General features: G+C 38.2%; 2 protein-coding genes and 2 long non-coding RNA genes across 5 annotated transcripts in view; 1 reads left to right on the forward strand and 3 right to left on the reverse strand.

Annotated features, from left to right (window-relative positions):
* The window catches only part of LOC113470329, an 18,899-nt gene extending 466 nt beyond the window's left edge, over positions 1–18,433 (reverse strand). Inside the window, exon 1 of the mRNA XM_026828699.1 lies at positions 17,198–18,433. Within this exon, the coding sequence (XP_026684500.1) occupies positions 17,198–18,409 (1,212 nt within the window). The 5' untranslated portion in view covers positions 18,410–18,433. The remainder of the gene's footprint in view (positions 1–17,197) is intronic.
* Positions 3,316–6,928, reverse strand: LOC103516241 (spectrin alpha chain). Of its 2 annotated transcripts, none has more exons than XM_008481201.3 (3): positions 5,122–6,928; positions 4,045–4,957; positions 3,316–3,877 (listed from the first exon to the last, which is right to left on the reverse strand). In XM_008481201.3, exons 1-3 carry the CDS (start codon positions 6,891–6,893, stop codon positions 3,539–3,541), a joined length of 3,024 nt encoding a protein of 1,007 aa, XP_008479423.1. In that variant the 5' UTR covers positions 6,894–6,928; the 3' UTR covers positions 3,316–3,538. The 2 variants fall into 2 exon arrangements, with proteins under 2 accessions (XP_008479423.1, XP_026684499.1); XM_026828698.1 differs by having other exon boundaries at positions 4,045–4,931; positions 5,096–6,928.
* On the reverse strand, positions 8,343–13,567 carry LOC113470330. Its single transcript, XR_003393420.1, has 2 exons — positions 13,424–13,567; positions 8,343–8,470 (listed from the first exon to the last, which is right to left on the reverse strand). It is a non-coding gene; the product is annotated as an uncharacterized LOC113470330 (long non-coding RNA).
* On the forward strand, positions 15,881–16,638 carry LOC113470331. The gene is made up of 2 exons (XR_003393421.1): positions 15,881–16,105; positions 16,545–16,638. It is a non-coding gene; the product is annotated as an uncharacterized LOC113470331 (long non-coding RNA).
* Positions 18,434–18,678: the final 245 nt, after the last annotated feature.

Here is an 18,678-nt window from a genome sequence, read left to right on the forward strand (position 1 = left end):
CGGAAAAAAGTTTGTAGCCAGATAACAACAAAAAGTACCTAGGTCTCAAGTTAAAGCTATAACACAAAGGTTTCTAGGATAGCTGTTACCTTTGTAAATGTTACCTCAATATTGAGACGTCATTAGGTGTAAGTCCTAGCCTGAATTATTGGACAGTTATCTTAGCAACTTACCTTTCCACATCAGTGTGTTTCTTGGTGTCTATAGTAGCCATATGTTTGGTAATGAACTGCAAGGGTCAAACTAACAGCTATGTTGACAGCTCGTGCATTCAATGATCACTTGTTAGGTATTCCTCCTGGAAAATCTACAGGGAACGCATATTTGACAAAATCAATGAAAAAGTGTTCTAAAAATTCTTTAAATTTCCTTTTTTTTAATTTCAAATGATGATGTTTTCATTTTCAAAAATTCGCGCCACTGCCAGGTTGGCAGAAAAGAAAAGTCATGGTCAGAAAAAAAAAATCAAAAAGATCTACTTATATGCTAAGGCCCGGGTCACAACTCTAGTCACAACATTTTTTTAATTTTTAACTACATTTTCGTTACTTCGCCAAACGTTCAACCGTCCACGCACAACGTTTCTGAACTTTATAGATCCATAGGGAAAGCTGTTTCAGACCGAAAAACCCTCTCTTTTTTTTCTTACAAGGCGCTCGCCTGGTAAACAGGAGGGCGTGGGTTCAATCCCAGCCGAGGTATGGAATTTTATCCTCAATATAATTTGAGAATTTGACCACAATAATAGTAGTAGCCTACTGCTGGAGTAAAGGGACTTTTCAGTCCTATGCGAGCAGTATAAATAAGCACTATTATTTTATTATTATAATAACAGACTATAGAGACTAAGCAGTTATACGGAGGGTAAAGCAACCACCGTGGCCGAGTGGGTATCAGGCCTGGAGGTCCTGGATTTGACTCTCGGCGTTTTTCTGCCCGGTAATCAAAGTTTTTTTCCACCCTGTGCTTAAAGTTTGGGATCCACTCAGGCTCTTGAGGACAATTGAGTAGCTACTTCAATTGAGTAGCGACCAGTGGCGGCATTACCAGAGTAAAATAACTAATGAAAAAAGGTAATTAATTGATTGCAAAGGAGGCAATAAGTAGGTACCTAATACTCTAATATACACATTTTTATTTATTTATTTACACGCTAAGCAGCAAGGCCATGTGTGGGATAATATACACACAAAGTTCTGAAAAGACTCTGCTCTACCACAAATAAAACTCATGATTTCATGTCAAATAATTGATGATTGTGATTGGATGATTCTCCATTCTCCTTCCTTCTCCAGGTCGCACGAATTCTGAAGATGACTACCGTAGATGGTCCATCACATCTTGGAATAAAATACCGGACGCTAAGAAGACCAATGGCCGACAGCAGTCCATGTCAGATCCGAGCTCGATAAATGTTAACCATAAGAATAACCTGGACGTTAGAATACATAGCGACAGTTTTGTTAATAATACTTGAGATTGGAGATAGGATTTAAATGTTGAAAGATTCAAGAGTAGGATTTAATGGTTGGAGCCAAACGTTAGAGATAAAATTCTGCAATCTGATTGGTTGATTTCAATTTTTTAGCCAATGGTTCTAATTTCTGAATTGTTGACTCCAAAGACTAAAATTTAATCATAGTTTAATCTCCAAGTGTGGCCCTGGTCTTAGCAAATATTTGAGTTAAAAAAAAAAATAATAAAAAGGAAAAAAATAAAATCAAAAAGATCTACTTATATGCTAAGGCCCGGGTCACAACTCTAGTCACAAGTCACAACATTTTTTTACTTTTTAACTACATTTTCGTTACTTCGCCAAACGTTCAACCGTCCACGCACAACGTTTCTGAACTTTATAGATCCATAGGGAAAGCTGCTTCAGACCGAAAAACCCTCTCTTTTTTTTCTTACAAAGATGAAATTTCATGCTCCAGTCAAAAGCCAGCTTAGCTTGGTTGGAAGGTAGCTGCTGTCTTGTAAACGATATAGGGTTCAGGTTCGATTCCCACCTGAGGCTAACTTTATCATGACCAGGAAAGGTCTGATTTCGGAACAGCTGGATTTCTCCTATCCTGTCCTACTTTCCCTTCTATTTTGTACCTTCTTACACCCATATTTATGAACAAAATGCTGGCTCTTAAGTTCGTGCTAAGCATAGTCTCAAGGCATTTGATTGGTCAATTTTGACTAGGGATGTTGCGATATATCGAAAACCGATATATATCGATATATTTTTCGTCGATATATCGATATATTTTTTTGGCGATATATCGCCTATAGCCCACGCTACACTTCATGTTGAAAACATTAGAAATCCATAGGTATTCATACGGTTAAATTTGGGTTTCTTTCAATAAAAAATATGGAAAGAGCTCATCATTTTATCATTAGATGCTTAAATTTTTTAAAACTGAAAGTTCAGTTAGTTGAAAGAATAAGGACTTCTTTTCCTCTACCAGACATACGACCTCTATATAGGTATACAGCCCGAGATAAACCGATTTGAAAAATACAATTTTTATAGCATACAAGAATTCCCCGTGGATGAGATTATTCCTACATTTAAAGTCATGAAAGTTCCCGCGATGACATCGTTTAAGAACCCATAAATAAAAAATAAAATAATAATAAAATACTTACAAAAATTCTGAAATTTTTTGCTAGTTTTTTCGGATGTTTACGTCAGTTTTGTGAGGGTGACTCATTTTCATAAAGGTGCTGCCATCTAACGGAATTTGTGAGAAAAGTCAATCGGAGTTTTTAGTGTTCGCAGCGTTAGGATTTTTTCTAGATTTAGCCATCATCAAGCTTTGTTGGGGTTTTGTATCTTTACACTAAACTAATAGGAGAAGAATACAAGGTGGGGGTATACAAATACATATACTAAACAGTGAAAGCTTCTTAAATAATGTTGAAAACTCTCGACTCTCTTCATGTGATAGAAGACCATTTGGTAGGTAATTGATAAAAGTGTTATTTAAACTTTTAAATTATTATAATGCCTAGGAGTACCTTCTTCAGTTTAAGGTACACATACAAGTACATCTACCACAGTGTGTGCCTTTTGACTAAATTGTTTTCTGATTTAATTTTTTACTTTACTTATTAGGAACACAAAACATGTCTTATTTGAAGTAGATGTGAGCGTTCTCTTTCCACTGATTTTTAGGAGTTGAACTATATTGTTTTCTGATTTATTTTTTTACTTTACTTATTAGGAACACAAAACATGTCTTATTTGAAGTAGATGTGAGCGTTCTCTTTCCACTGATTTTTAGGAGTTGAATTATATTGATTTCTGATTTATTTTTTTACTTTACTTATTAGGAACACAAAACATATCTTATTTGAAGTAGATGTGAGCGTTCTCTTTCCACTGATTTTTAGGAGTTGAAATTTCTTGTCAAGTGCAAGAATATCCTCCAACTCCCATATCAGTGAGAGAGTAGCTACACCATCTGGTACACAAGATTCTGTTGGGTTTGTGTTAGAGGTGTCGAGAAGTTTTCATAGCGCTATCTGTTAGCTGAGGCAGGCATTAGTTTTGAAATAGCGTGCGAGTGAATTCAATATAGTCCAGGGCGCCTGGAATACCGCGTTCTGTTTTCGGATCCACATAGGGTTTCATTCGTTCGACACAGTAGTCTGCCATTTCCTTCGTCAGGTTGGCATACAGTTCCTCCTTGGTGACATAAGGACGGTCAGATGCTGCAATCGCATGGAACGCATTCTCAATCTCTTCAGAACTCTGCACATTCTCAGTTTCTTTGCTGATCATGAACGCCATGTATTCCTGTAAGGACACGTGACCATCTCTATTAGGATCGACAAGGTCCAATATAGCTTCAAACTCTGGATCTGGCTGTCCTTCCTCCACCATGGGAAGATCATAACCTAAAGCTCTCAGACAAGACTTGAATTCTGTCTTGTTTCCTTGCTGATCATGAACGCCATGTATTCCTGTAAGGACACGTGACCATCTCTATTAGGATCGACAAGGTCCAGGATAGCTTCAAACTCTGGATCTGGCTGTCCTTCCTCCACCATGGGAAGATCATAACCTAAAGCTCTCAGACAAGACTTGAATTCTGTCTGGTTGAGTTTTCCACTCTTATCCTTGTCGAAGTGTTTGAACATCATGGAGAATTCTTTCAATGCGTCCTCAGACACACCAGACTGGTTCCTGGCTTGGATTTGTTGTTCCAAGTTGTGTTGCATACGCATGCCTAGCTGATCCAACTGATCCCATTGCTGTGCTAACCCCACAGTACTATGCTCTGTATATCTGTTATCCAGGATCAAATGTTCCTCTAGGATTGCACCAAGGTCTTCTATCTTCTTCAGATCGGATCGTCTGGATCGTACTTCAGCTGCTTTACGTTTAATGGCTTCCAGTTGTTGTTCGAGGGATCCGGTGCCTTCCATCATGGAGGTTCGTGTTTCAGTTAACCACTGGTGGAACGCATTGGCATGCTTGGCGAATTCTTTACGCAGAGCATCGTTCTCATCTTGTCTGGTGGCTTCCTTTGCAAGTTCAATATCTCTTTCCTTGATGATTTTCTGTAGATTCCTCCATGTGTCTTCCAGAGCTTCCATGGTAAACCAGGTGTATGGGTTAGGTCCGACATTGAAACTCTTGATTTGTTGATCTAAAGCAGCAAGCGCTTCAAAGTCAGCCTGGGCGGAAGAGAGAGAGGCTTGGAACTGGGCATGGGCTTCACGTAAGGCACGGATTTCTTCAATGGAGTTACAACGTACGGGATCTGTCAAGTCTTCTTCAGCATTTTCAAACCAAGAGTTGAACGAGGATGCCTTCTTAGCGAAAGTCAAGTACAGATCTTCAATTTGACGGAATTGTTCTTGCATACGGAGAAGACGTTGTTTCCTGGCATTGGAATCTCCAAGTAGCTTCTGCCATCTTGCAATGACATCTCCATGTCTCTTGACAATGGCTGGGGTTTATTGAACGAGGATGCCTTCTTAGCGAAAGTCAAGTACAGATCTTCAATTTGACGGAATTGTTCTTGCATACGGAGGAGACGTTGTTTCCTGGCATTGGAATCTCCAAGTAGCTTCTGCCATCTTGCAATGACATCTCCATGTCTCTTGACAATGGCTGGGGTTTGGTCATGGTTGGAAGCGACAAGTTGATCTTTCAAAGTCGTAATGTTCTGAATACCCTCGTGTTCAAAGGCGTGTAGTCCAGCATCGAATGTCTCTTGCTTGGTGAGTAATGTTTGGACAGTTGATAAATCTCTGCCATACTCTTCGGATTTGACATGCGTCTCTTTGTCAGCAATCCATGATTCCACGACATCAGCTTTCCACATGAACTGCAGATAGGCAGAGTTATCCATGAGCTTGGTCTTGCGTTTTGTAGCCAGAGCCATCAGATTGTCCAGTTTCAGTTGCAGTTGTTGACACCGCTGTGTAATGCTATCAGCATGATGGTTTTTAGCTTCAATCAACTTGTTGCCAGCAGAGCAGATGTCTGCACATCTGTCTCTATGGACGCTAAAATCAGTTTCAAACGCGTCATGTTTCTTGAGTAAGCCTTGGACAGCTGCCATGGTATCTCCATAGTCTTCCACAGAGAGTAGCTGTTGTTTCTCACTGATCCAAGCTTCTTCTTCTTCAACTTTAGCCAAGAAGTGTTGATAAGTCAAAGACTCATCAAGCTTCTGTCCACGGTTGGCTGCAAGTTGTTTCAACTCAGACCAGGCTTGGTTCAATAATTTGAGACGTTGTTCAATCTCAGGGACACCAAGGTTTGAAACATCCATCAACTTCTCACCAGTTTCCTGCACATTCTGAATAGCAGGTTGATGAGAAGCTAATTCTGCTTCCAATCTCTTATGTTTCTTCTTCAGGTTTTGAACGCCTGTCAGGTCACGACCATAGTCATCAGAGCCAACTAGGAGTTTCTTCTCCTTGATCCAGGATTCTTCGTCAGCAATATCTCTGAAGAACTGATGCAGAGTATTCGCTTCGTTCAGTCTTGCCTGTCTGTGGGCAGCAAGGTTCTTTATTCTTTCGTATCGTTCGTTGATACTTTGACGTTTCTCCTGGATACTGCTGGCATCAAATTGACCAGAGTCAATCAGAGAATCAGCTTGTCCGTTCATATCTTTAATTCTATCATCATGAGCTTGAATGTCGGCTTCAACCAGCTGGTGTTTTTTGATCAGATTCTGAACAGAGGCCAAATCTTTGCCCGAGTCTTCTGATGTCAGTAAAGATTCAACTTCACCCAACCAGAAGTCTAAATCCTTCACTGCAGCAATGTATGTACGCTGCTTGTTGGCTTCCTTTAGTTTCAAAGATTTCTCCGTGGTCTTCTGGGTGAGGAATTCCCATTGATCAGCAATGGATGCCAGGCGAGCTTGTACAGCTTCTTCAGAACCAACACATTGACGTTTATCAATCAGGTTTTGTCCCATAGCTAGAACACTTTGAATACGGTCAGCGTTGGCAGCAAGCTCGGCCTCAAAGGCTTGATGTTTCTGGTGTTTGGATTGAATATTGGCAGGATCTTTGTAGCTCTCTTCAGTGGCCAGCTGTAGTTTTTCAGCGATCCAATTTTCCATCTCATCAGCATCTCGACTGAATTGTTGCAGTGTTTGAGATTCTCCAAGACGAGATCTCTTTTCAATGAGAGCTTCTTTCAATAGACGCCATCTGTCCAGGACTTGCTTGCGTTTGTCATCAATTGGTTTAGCAGCATAATGATCAGCAGCAATCAGTTGATCAGCTAAAGTTTGCAGGGCTCCAATCTTCTCTTCATGTGCGTTGATGGCTTTGTCAAAGTCTTCGTGTTTCTTGATGAGAGCTTCAACGTTGTCAGTTTTAGAGTCAACTTCCTCAGCATTAAGGAAAGCCTCTCGTGCAGACATCCAGTTCTCTGCTTGCTCACAATCTCTGTAGATCAATGATCACTTGTTAGGTATTCCTCCTGGAAAATCTACAGGGAACGCATATTTGACAAAATCAATGAAAAAGTGTTCTAAAAATTCTTTAAATTTCCTTTTTTTTAATTTCAAATGATGATGTTTTCATTTTCAAAAATTCGCGCCACTGCCAGGTTGGCAGATAAGAAAAGTCATGATTTATTTTAGAAAATAAAGAACAAAATGTAAGCTTCAAGCTATAAACTCTAGAAAGTAAATAATAGATTTTATTTCGAAATAAATAATTTTAAAATCTTTCTTAACATTAAGAAGAGCTTACAGTCTAAAGTTATGGATGTCTCAAGAGGAACGTTAGGGGGAACAATGGACATCAACTTTTTACTAAAATATGGCAAATCCTTGACTGCAGCAATGTATGTACGCTGCTTGTTGGCTTCTTTCAGTTTCAATGATTTTTCCGTGGTCTTCTGAGTGAGGAATTCCCATTGATCAGCAATAGATGCCAGGCGAGCTTGTACAGCTTCTTCAGAACCTACACATTGACGTTTATCAATCAGGTTCTGTCCCATAGCCAAAACACTTTGGATACGGTCAGCATTCGCAGCAAGCTCGGCCTCAAAGGCTTGGTGTTTCTGGTGTTTAGACTGAATATTGGCAGGATCTTTGTAGCTCTCTTCAGTGGCCAGCTGTAGTTTTTCAGCAATCCAATTCTCCATCTCATCAGCATCTCGACTGAATTGTTGCAATGTCTGAGATTCTCCAAGACGAGATCTCTTCTCAATGAGAGCTTCTTTCAACAGACGCCATCTGTCCAGGACTTGCTTACGTTTGTCATCAATAGGTTTAGCAGCATAATGATCAGCAGCAATCAGTTGATCAGCCAAAGTTTGTAGAGCGCCAATTTTCTCTTCATGTGCGTTGATAGCTTTGTCAAAGTCTTCGTGTTTCTTGATGAGAGCTTCAACATTGTCAGTTTTAGAGTCAACTTCCTCAGCATTAAGGAAAGCCTCTCGTGCAGACATCCAGTTCTCTGCTTGCTCACAATCTCTGTAGAAATCATTTCCTTACCAGTGTTGTCAAGTACCACGATAGCATTGCTATGGGCAGCTACTTCCGCTTCGAACGCCTGATGTTTCTGGATCTTGGCTTGCAAGTTGGTTGTCTCTTTGTAGCTCTCATCCGATGCGGCTTGGAGCTTTTCGTAAATCCATGACTCAAGCTCGTCAGCATCTCTCTTGAAATACTGAAAACGTCTTGAGTCTTCGAGTTTTTCTCGTTTCGATCGGGCTTCTGACTTGAAGTCAGCATAACGGTTGAGGACTTGCTCTCGCCTCTCTTGGATGTCGTTGGCGGTCTCCAAGATTTTCACCTCCTTCACTGTAATCTGATCCATTTTGGCTGAAAATGAAAGAAAAAATAAACGTCTTCGAGTTTTTCTCGTTTCGATCGGGCTTCTGACTTGAAGTCAGCATAACGGTTGAGGACTTGCTCTCGCCTCTCTTGGATGTCGTTGGCGGTCTCCAAGATTTTCACCTCCTTCACTGTAATCTGATCCATTTTGGCTGAAAATGAAAGAAAAAATAAACGATGTTAAGAGGTGGTCTATTTTCTATACATTGAAGTAACATTAAGTAGTTGTGACAAAGTGTAAAGTAGACTTTACACAAATAATAAAATAATAGGTATAACATTAGTAAAAATTATTTAATGGAACTTAGGATACATATAAAAAATGATAGTCATAGTTTTGCAGCTAAAAAAGAACCGAAGGACAGAAGAGAGATGAGTGTTTAATGAATGGAGACACACTGAAATGAATCAGCTGCTATCTCTGACAGGGTTATTTATCCCTACTAACTTTATCATGAACAGGAAAGGTGAGAAAGGTCTGATTTCGGAACAGCTGGATTTCTCCTATCCTGTCCTACTTTCCCTTCTATTTTGTACCTTCTTAGTACCTACCTATTATTTATTTTAGAAAATAAAGAACAAAACGTAAGCTTCAAGCTATAAACTCTAGAAAGTAAATAGATTTTATTTCGAAATAAATAATTTTAAATCTTTCTTAACTTTAAGAAGAGCTTACAGTCTAAAGTTATGGATGTCTCAAGAGGAACGTTAGGGGGAACAATGGACATCAACTTTTTACTAAAATATGGAGTGGATAGAAATTTGGTTAAACATTTTTTTTTTTTTTTTTTTTTTTACACCAAAGAGATTAAAAATTTCAAGCTAGTAAATTTAATAGCTGCCCATCCGGCTGTAAAGGACCACATTTTTGTGTTTCAGGAAGTGCACAAAACATTAAAAACTTGCAAGCAATATTGCCTAAATCTTTTTTACTTTTTTTTTCATTCAATATAGGAGAATATGGTTATGATTACTTTTTACAAATTTTCAGCCAACTTTTAAATTCCAAATTTTACATACCTACCTACCAAACTTCAAAATTTCAAATCCATTTAATTTCATTTAAATCAAACAACACACCATTTTTTATTTTTTTTTTAACTTATGAGACATCATAACGTTGTAAACAAATACATAAATAGTAATAATTAATACTATAGTAAAAGCTGCCTAAGTAAAAAGTATTTAATTGCGGACAAAAGTGGAAAAAAATGCAGACCTTCCAAACCTTAAAAAGGCTTAAGGAAATCTAACAAATAACCACATTTCGTCCGATCAAAGTGCTGTTTAAATTTTTCAAGTGATTAAAAAAATAATACGAGGATCTAACGTCTACATTCGAGGGTATAAAAGAATTCATAAACGTATAAAAATAAAGTACTTTGAAACAAAGAATAGTGTGAAAATATCCATGCCTTAAAAAGGCTTAAGAAAATCTAACAAATAACCACATTTCGTCCGATCAAAGTGCTGTTTAAATTTTTCAAGTGATTAAAAAAATACGAGGATCTATAACGTCTACATTCGAGGGTATAAAAGAATTCATAAACGTATAAAAATAAAGTACTTTGAAACAAAGAATAGTGTGAAAATATCCATGTGGATAAAAAGAATATTAAAAGCAAATAAAATAATACACAACAAAAAAATGTTAGAGAGGTGATAAAATTATTAGGGGAACAGAAAAATGCGATAAAAAGGAGAATAAACATCACTAATCTAGCTTCTCTCACCAAGACATAGGCCTTGACAGTTTCATTCAGCTTGTTCTGTCTCTCTCTAGCAAGGGAAATGAGTTCACTAATCTAATAGGAGAAGAATACAAGGTGGGGGTATACAAATATACTAAACAGTGAAAGCTTAAATAATGTTGAAAACTCTCGACTCTCTTCATGTGATAGAAGACCATTTGGTAGGTAATTGATAAAAGTGTTATTTAAACTTTTAGGAAATGAGTTGATCGTATTGGGATTGAATCTGGTTCTGACGTGCAGCGATAGAACTACCATCAGCAAGATTCTGTTGAGAAGCTGTGAGACCAGCTTCCATCTTCTTAACGTACGCGGCTGGTACGAACCCTTGACGGTCATTGACTTCAACTTTCCACCAATCTTTGTTGTTTGAGTTGAGAAGGGTCAGTACATCACTCTTCTTCATTGAAACCTCGCGAGGAGACTTTTCAGTATAATCATACAAAGCAATGACACATTCCTTTCCAGTGACATCGATTACTGGAGTTTCTTGTTGTCTGCAAGATTGCGCTTGTTCTCTCAAACCCAATATGGTGTTTCCGAAAGCTTCAAGATCAGACACAAGAGCTTCATGTTTCTTCAGCAGAGCTTCAGATGAATCTTCATCCTTGCCATAGTCTGTATTGACAACCAAAGGTTCCTTTTCCTTGGGATCCCGCATTGCAACCCCTAGTACTAACCCATTCTGTATCTCCAGACACATTAATAAAAAGCAACACCTACCTACTGCAGGAATGTGATGTGTAAATTGATCATCACAGTCAAGTAGCTAGATGTATAGGCACATAGTTTCATATGCATATGTATAGGCATATAGTTTCATAGCAGAAGGGGCGCTGAAGATTTTCATAGCGTTCACACATGGCAGCTTGCTTTGCCTTGATATTATCAGCGTCGAAATGTCCACGTTCCAAGAATTGTTCGGTAGCAGCTTTAACACTTTCGATTCTATCCAAGTGAGAAGCGACATCAGCTTCCAGGAGAGCATGCTTCTTCTGAAGATTCTGTACACTTGTAAGATCTTTACCATAATCTTCACTCATTAACTGACCCTCGATCTCTGACAACCATAATTCAATGTCTTCAATCGTTCTATTGAACCCTTGTTGTTGAGAGGCTTCTTGTAGTTTATTACCTTTCTTTTCAGTTGCAGTTGCCAAACTTTCCCACAAGTGAACAATCTGTTCCATGCGTTGTCTGATTTTATCAGATGCAAGGCAGAATGATATCATAGTTCCTATATGGCATATTTCTCTCTCAGTCAATAGAGATAGCTAGACAACCTGTATTCAGTTTGCTGATAAGACTTTTTTTTACATAAGTAGGTAAATATTCTAGTGAAGTGAATGAAAATATTTCATTGATTTCACTTGTGAAATTCTAATTTAGGGTAAGGTTAATAAACAATATTGCAATCATCCTAAAAATGCCTGCTTATTTGTAGAACCCAGTGGAACCCAGAGTGGAAGGGATGTTGCAATACTTATTTGTTATTATCTATTTACTTAAAATCCAATTTACTTAAACTGTATAATTTTATCAAATGTATTTTACTTAAAAGTTAGAAATTTATTAAATGTACAAGCTTTATTTTATTGTATTAAATAGTTACATGAAAAGGTAACAAATAAGTACCTATCAGGTATACAAAATAGCTCAAAATGTCTTATGTAACTACCTACTTACTAGTACCTACCTAAGCTAGTAATAAACAAGGTTATGAGGATAAAGTTATAAATAGTAGTTTCTAGTCTACAAACTGTTGAAGAAAATTGTGAGATCATCTAGGAACTTGGTTATGAGAGTGTAACATCATCAAGGGTTTCTTTGCCAATTCATAAATATGCTCAATATTTTATTATTGTTCTTCAAAAATATCTTACATAACCTAGCTACCTACTTACATATCTTTATGCAGGTAATATTTCTCCTAATGGATAACTAAAATTTTATTTTTGTAAATAACTAAGTACGGCATTTTTCCAGCTTCCAAATGCTTAGGTAATAAATAATAGGTAGGAGCTTAGGAAATATTCTTGATAATAAAAGGAAATTCAAGAGGTACCTAGGTGTTTCAGGAGACCATTTACTTATACTGATGTTAGGAAGTAGTGTTTTAACTCTGAAATCTTGTGCCACACCTCTGCTCTCCTATATTCATGATATATTCAACAATTTTCCCTATGATTGAACAAATTTTTTGCATCTTCATAAACATTATTGAATAGCATCATTAGAGCTCATGAGTGCCAAATATGCTCCAGTGATGGATGCCAAGAATTTAAAACAGCCCTAGGCTTAAACTCCAGGCAAAATTCTTACCTTTTGTAGATAAGATGTGAATGTAAAGATAGGGCCAATTTGCAGTTATTCCTAGTAAAAATAGGAACATAGGTACCCTTTTTTTTCAATTTTGTACCAATGAGCATTCCAAGTCATGTCAATGGAAAATTTCTACAAAAAGGAGCTGTCACAAATGAGCAGTGACCAGTATTGTTAGGGTTAGGATAAACACAAAAATGAGCTTTCAAAATTTGAGCAGTGACCAGTGTTAATATAGGGTTAGGTTAAACACAAAAGGAGCTTTCTATTTTATTTTTATGACTTGACTCAAATTCAAAGCCCCAGCCTACAGATGCAAAGCCCCATGCTAACCACACTGCACCCCTGTGGTATTTAACTGTGCAGTGACTTTTTCCTCCATCAAAATCAAGTTTTGCACGTGTTTATTAGATCGGAAAATTTTTAGACCTGACTTCCATTGCAGTGCATTAGACATTCTTTTTCTTCCTAGCCTTTTCCTACTCCAATAGGATCAGGGTTTCTTGTCAGTCCCTTCTAGGCAGCCCTATTGTGTACTTATTCTGCCCACTACCTACTTAGTTTCTTGGTTACATACAGAGCTCAGAAATCAGTTTGTTTTGCTCTTCCTATAAAATAAATACTGTTAGAGACAAAACTTAACATTAAACTTATCGAAGGAGTAGGAAGCCATTATCTGACATACAAAAACGACCTACCTACATCAATTCAACTCGGATGTTAACTGGGCAGGTATTCATTCAATATAGACCTCTCAAGAAAAAGCCTAGATTGAAGGTAGGTACTTAAATTAATTTATTTCAGCAGTTCAAATAGCATAAAGACCTATCAATCTAGCGGTATTGCAAATAGGTATCTATGAACTAACTGTAAATTGATAGCATATTAAGCAGAGGCTAAAAAAACATTTCTGTCCTCACCTTTTTTCAAGTCAAGCCAAATTATCAATCTAGCGGTATTGCAAATATCTATGAACTAACTGTAAATTGATAGCATATTAAGCAGAGGCTAAAAAAACATTTCTGTCCTCACCTTTATTCAAGTCAAGCCAAAACTTTTCAACTACAGCAAATCTCCGTTGGGTGTTTTTCCTTGACTGTTATTTCGCGAAAGCACTTTTCCAAATGGAAAATTATTGATTTTCCCGTTCGAGTAATTAAACTTTATAGAAAGCAGGCTGATAAGAAAAACAAAATCAAGCCAAAACTTTTCAACTACAGCAAATCTCCGTTGGGTGTTTTTCCTTGACTGTTATTTCTCGAAAGCACTTTTCCAAATGGAAAATTATTGATTTTCCCGTTCGAGTAATTAAACTTTTTAGAAAGCAGGCTGATAAGAAAAACAAAACACAAATAGGAAACACAGACACACCTCTCTTCTTCCTTCCGACAAAAAAATTCTAATCCTCTACTTATTCTGTGTAAATCAAATGGGTGATGTCAAAGAAAACCCTTGATACTATTATAACTCTCAGTGGTAAGATACAAAATAATACAATTACCTTGTTAATAATACCTCCACTCTCCACCACCCCTTCTGCCCCTACCATGATCATGTCCACACTTTCCATAATATACCCCACTGCAGCATCCAAAATGAGAGTCGCTTCTACACCCTCCTTGTTCAATGCTTCCACTAGATTTTTTCTAGAATGGGAGACAATATGAAGATTTTTGTTAACAAAGTGAATATATAGGTACTATTAGGTCAGAAAATAAGGAAGACCAAGGCAGAAATGCACTCTCAGTAAAGGTAGAAACACTCTACTGTTAGGACAGTTCTGTGATGTTCACACCAGATTTAATTGGTTTTTCATATGCGTCATAGTCGAAAAAGCACTTTCGCACATGTATGAATTACTAAACATTGATGTAATCTTCAGTCCTAGAGTTCGCGGGCCGCGCGGCCCGCGGGTCGCGGATTGGACAACCCTGCAATATCCTGTCTCACCCAGTCCGAGCTCATCTCAACCCGGTACATAACCACAACCCCAATCATATGTGATTGAGGCTGTGGTTATGTACCGGGTTGAGATAGGCCAATGGTGGTGGATTCCCGTCCTTTCTTGGCGTGTGGAAAATGATGTGGTACCTTAACACAGCCTTCATGAGCGTGTAAAGTTGGCGGGAAATTCGAAATTTTGATTTTTTTTTTTTCCGCAACTTGTACAATCTGAATTAGAATTTTGGTAATTATTCAGAAGCCACGTCAATGAAAAATAAAGCTCCTTTTTATGTTTAACCTAAGGTAACACTGGGCACAGCTTTATTGTGACAGCTCCTTTTCGTAGCAATTTTCGATTGCCCTGGCTTGTGATCAAGTACTAGAATTTTCATTGATTGTAGGTATCAATTTATTGCCTCTGATGGTAATGCCCACAGTAACATTTACTCCCTGAGTAAGAAAAATGCTCAGTAGTTCTCAGTTCAGCCCTTAAACTTACATTTCTTGTCATTCTCAAGCACTACTTTTTACCTCGAGTTTTCACGTTTATACCTACTTTTCATTTATATTAGATATTACAAACAAGCGAATTACAAAGCAAACAAAAATAAATATAAAATAAATTTTAAACATGGCCGCGGGACAGAGGGTTAGAAAAAATACCCAACACTCCCACACTATCCTTGCTCAAGTTACCACTCCAATGCAAAACTGTAGAAACAATATAAGTTTAAACAAGAGCTCTGGAGCTGTGATGCAATGCAAGATAGGTATGGGGCAATGGGGCAATAGAGAGATCAGCAAGTATTGCTGGCTACACAGGTCCCCTGTGTGACTGCAAGATTCCAGCTTTTCCTATGAACACGGGAGAGAGATCAGCAAGTATTGCTGGCTACACAGGTCCCCTGTGTGACTGCAAGATTCCAGCTTTTCCTATGAACACGGGTAAAAGTTTACACAAGAGCTCTGGAGCTGTGATGCAATGCAAGATATGTATGGAGCAATAGAGAGATCAAATATTGCTGGCTACACAGGTCCCCTGTGTGACTGCAAGATTCCAGCTTTTCCTATGAACACGGGAGTGCAATAATGAATTGGATGTTGAATTTCTGTGGGGTTGGTTTGGTAAATAGGTGGTTACATCAGAATAAATAAGGGCACAGAAGAGGTGATGACAACTTACCTGTTTTATCCATTTTGAGAGTAGGATTCAAGTGTGTCTCCTCAGAATAGACAATTGGGTAATAGTTTGGTAGGGGTATTGGTCCTTATCCTTTTCTTGACTTATTACAAAGTTATTAACCAGCCAAAAAATCAAAAAACCCTATCACCTATCAGCCTAAGCCTATCCAATCTGCCAATCAGACTTATCAGACAATACAATAATTTTAAATTTTACCGCCATTGGAATATTTTCAAGGAGGTACTCCAATGTGGATTTTTTCCTGTGTTCACAAAAAAGTGAAGCAGATTTTGATAGATCGCGCTAGTGTCGTTTTTTGTAAACAAAAATTTCAAAAAATCAGAAAAGTGAAAAGCTGAAAGCAAAGCTGAAAAGTGTTCTTTTTTGAAAATTTTTGAACTTTTCTGTTCACAATCTCTTTTTTTTATTGTTTTATACCTATTGAATCTAGGGATTTCTACTTGCGAAAAATGAAAAATTGAGAAAATATTTTTTGTGGATACCTACTTCTTGGATAGGAGGAACGTATCAGTGATTTACAGTACAGGGAACTACAACTTTCACCAGTATGGAGGTTAACAAGACAAGTGAGTAAGAGCTAAATATGCCCTCCTAAAGGCCCCTGAATAATACAGTTGCTCAGAGTGAACTGTACCCGGATCCATTGTTGTTGTTGCGAACGTCAATGACAACCTTCACTCACTATCTTCCAGGTCGAGGAAGGTGGCTGCTGCCATGGGTTGGTCCATAATGGTGTCCAAAGATTGACACAACCCATCACAACGACGACAACAGTAACTGTAGATCTGTCTCGGAAATTGGTCCAAATAGCCCCACTTAAGTAACACAATTGTGTTGCTTCAGAGCGAGTGGTGCACCTATATCCAAAACCTAAGGACAAGGAGCCATAAATGTGCCTGCAGGGCCCCTAAATGCTTGGAACCCCTTGTGCCGCAAGACTATTTTTAGTTTATTTCTCAAGTATTTACCAAAGTACCTACTAATTTCAAAATTTGACTCTTTCAGATTTTAAAGAAATTCTGCCTGAGGTAGAAGAAGCCATCAAGTCAGCCTTGTTTGTAACAATTGACGGAGAGTTCACAGGACTAAACAATGGCCCCAACACAACACCCTATGATACTCCAGCACAATATTACGACAAGATACGCCAAAGCCATCAAGTCAGCCTTGTTTGTAACAATTGACGGAGAGTTCACGGGACTAAACAATGGCCCCAACACAACACCCTATGATACTCCAGCACAATATTACGACAAGATACGCCAAGGCTCCATGGACTTTCTTCTTATACAGTTCGGACTCTGTGCTTTCAAATATGACAACACTACAAAAAGGTAATAATGAAGAACATTGGCAGTACTCACCTATTCAGCCAGAAGCAATAGCAATAGCATGTTGAATGCAAAACTTCCGAATGGTTCACTGAAGGTAATCAATTTTTTACATGATTTGTATCCGAATAGGTGACCATCTGGGCCATTGCATTCTGCTAGCACTTCTGGGTCTAATACGGCACCCAGGGGACAAGGGATGAACATATACAGAGTTTGTATTTCTTAAATAAGTTGATTTGTTTGGCCCATTTTTAAAAAACCCAAATTTGTTTGGTTCATTGTAGATAAGGGACTATTGTAATTTGTATGATCCAAAGAATTTACCGAGACATGGGTCAGTTGATAGTAGTTGTTAGAGGTAGGGACATATGGTGTCGAATAGGTTTGACATAAACTTTCAAAATTTGAATTGTAGTTATTAATAGAATTATCAGGAAACAGTACAGTTTTGTTCATTACGTTAGAAAAGTATGATTGCTCATCATGTTTTTCGTCAGGCTGAGGGGGATCAGATAGATCAATCAGATTTTCGCAAATAACACTGGCGTTGTTTTCAACAGGAAGTTCTTCTCTGATAGGCTCAGATAGCAACCAATTTTCACAGTAAGATGAAGTAGGCTGAAGAACCTTAGTAGTAAGTTCTTCGTTATTCACTTGATTCAAACCTAAAGATTTGTCTAGAATTTTCACACTGATTTTCCTACAAAGTTTGCTTTTACCGATTTTGTTGAAATGCAGACCATCCACCCTGTAATCCTTGGGTTTCATGAGGCTGATCGGATCAAGGAAGCGAAAGTTGGTCATTTTAGACTGGATGTAGCCTTTCAGCTTTGCGTTGAAACGTTTGATGTGGAAATTTAGTTTCTTGGTGTCATGTCTATACGGTATACCAACTACACAAAACATTTTGCAATTTTCGAACTTTTTGATGAGTGTGTCCAGGGCCTTTTGAATGGTGACCCAGTCAGTGCAGCATACATCGTTGGTACCGCACATCATGACAGCAATGTCATTGTGAGATGGAGTGACAAGATTTGGTGAATCCACGTGTTGTTTAGCCAAACCGTCGAATCCAACCCCAGGCAGAAAAACAGCCTCAGTACGGTAAGATGAGGGAAGGACAGTTGAAAGCTCTGGTGCAAGACCCCTAACATGACTGTCGCCTATTAGATAACAGGTATGACGGCCGAGGACCGTCTTTGGGAGTCGGGGCACAAGTGGAGGAGGTTTGTTCAAAATACAAGTGACACCAGCCAGGTCATTCCTCTCCTTGTCCAATAATTGGAGTATGGCTTCATAAGAAGAGACTTTCTCCCTCAACTCGTTAAGTTCAATCTCTTGCTCCAAGATTTTGTTCAACAGCCCCTCCTTCATAACACACCACTCCTCATGAGAGTATGTTCGAGATTCACCTGTGATGTCATGAGAACACTTGGGTTTGTCATTATCCAAGTCCAATATCCTGATATTGTTTTGAGACTGAACCGAACATACGAGGGCGTCTTGTGACTTTGGTTTGTTATTTGGAGTGATCATTTCTTTATTCAAAATAATTGATGTTATGTCATTAAGAGCACTATTCATTTATTCATATCGGAGTTTTTAGTGTTCGCAGCGTTAGGATTTTTTCTAGATTTAGCCATCATCAAGCTTTGTTGGGGTTTTGTATCTTTTAGTTTTGTGGCCTTAGCAGTAACTTTAGGTTTTAATCTCTCACTATTTTTAGAACCGTTCGTATTATTTGGAAGAGGTCTGGAGGTCTTGGGTTCCACAACGCTAGGAACTTTTTTAGATTTAGCGACCGT

The sequence above is a fragment of the Diaphorina citri genome, unplaced genomic scaffold (assembly GCF_000475195.1).
Source record: "Diaphorina citri unplaced genomic scaffold, Diaci psyllid genome assembly version 1.1 scaffold1520, whole genome shotgun sequence".
Lineage (NCBI taxonomy): Eukaryota > Metazoa > Arthropoda > Insecta > Hemiptera > Psyllidae > Diaphorina > Diaphorina citri.

Bases quoted from the DNA above. Each gene is read 5' to 3' on its own strand.
- LOC103516241 (XM_008481201.3), bottom strand. From the start codon at position 6,893: ATGTCTGCACGAGAGGCTTTCCTTAATGCTGAGGAAGTTGACTCTAAA. The intron at 4,958-5,121 runs CCCAGCCATTGT...CGTTCAATAAAC, and splicing joins GCTTCCAACCATGACCAAAC to CCCAGCCATTGTCAAGAGAC. The intron at 3,878-4,044 runs GTGGAGGAAGGA...GATCTTCCCATG, and splicing joins TAGGTTATGATCTTCCCATG to GTGGAGGAAGGACAGCCAGA.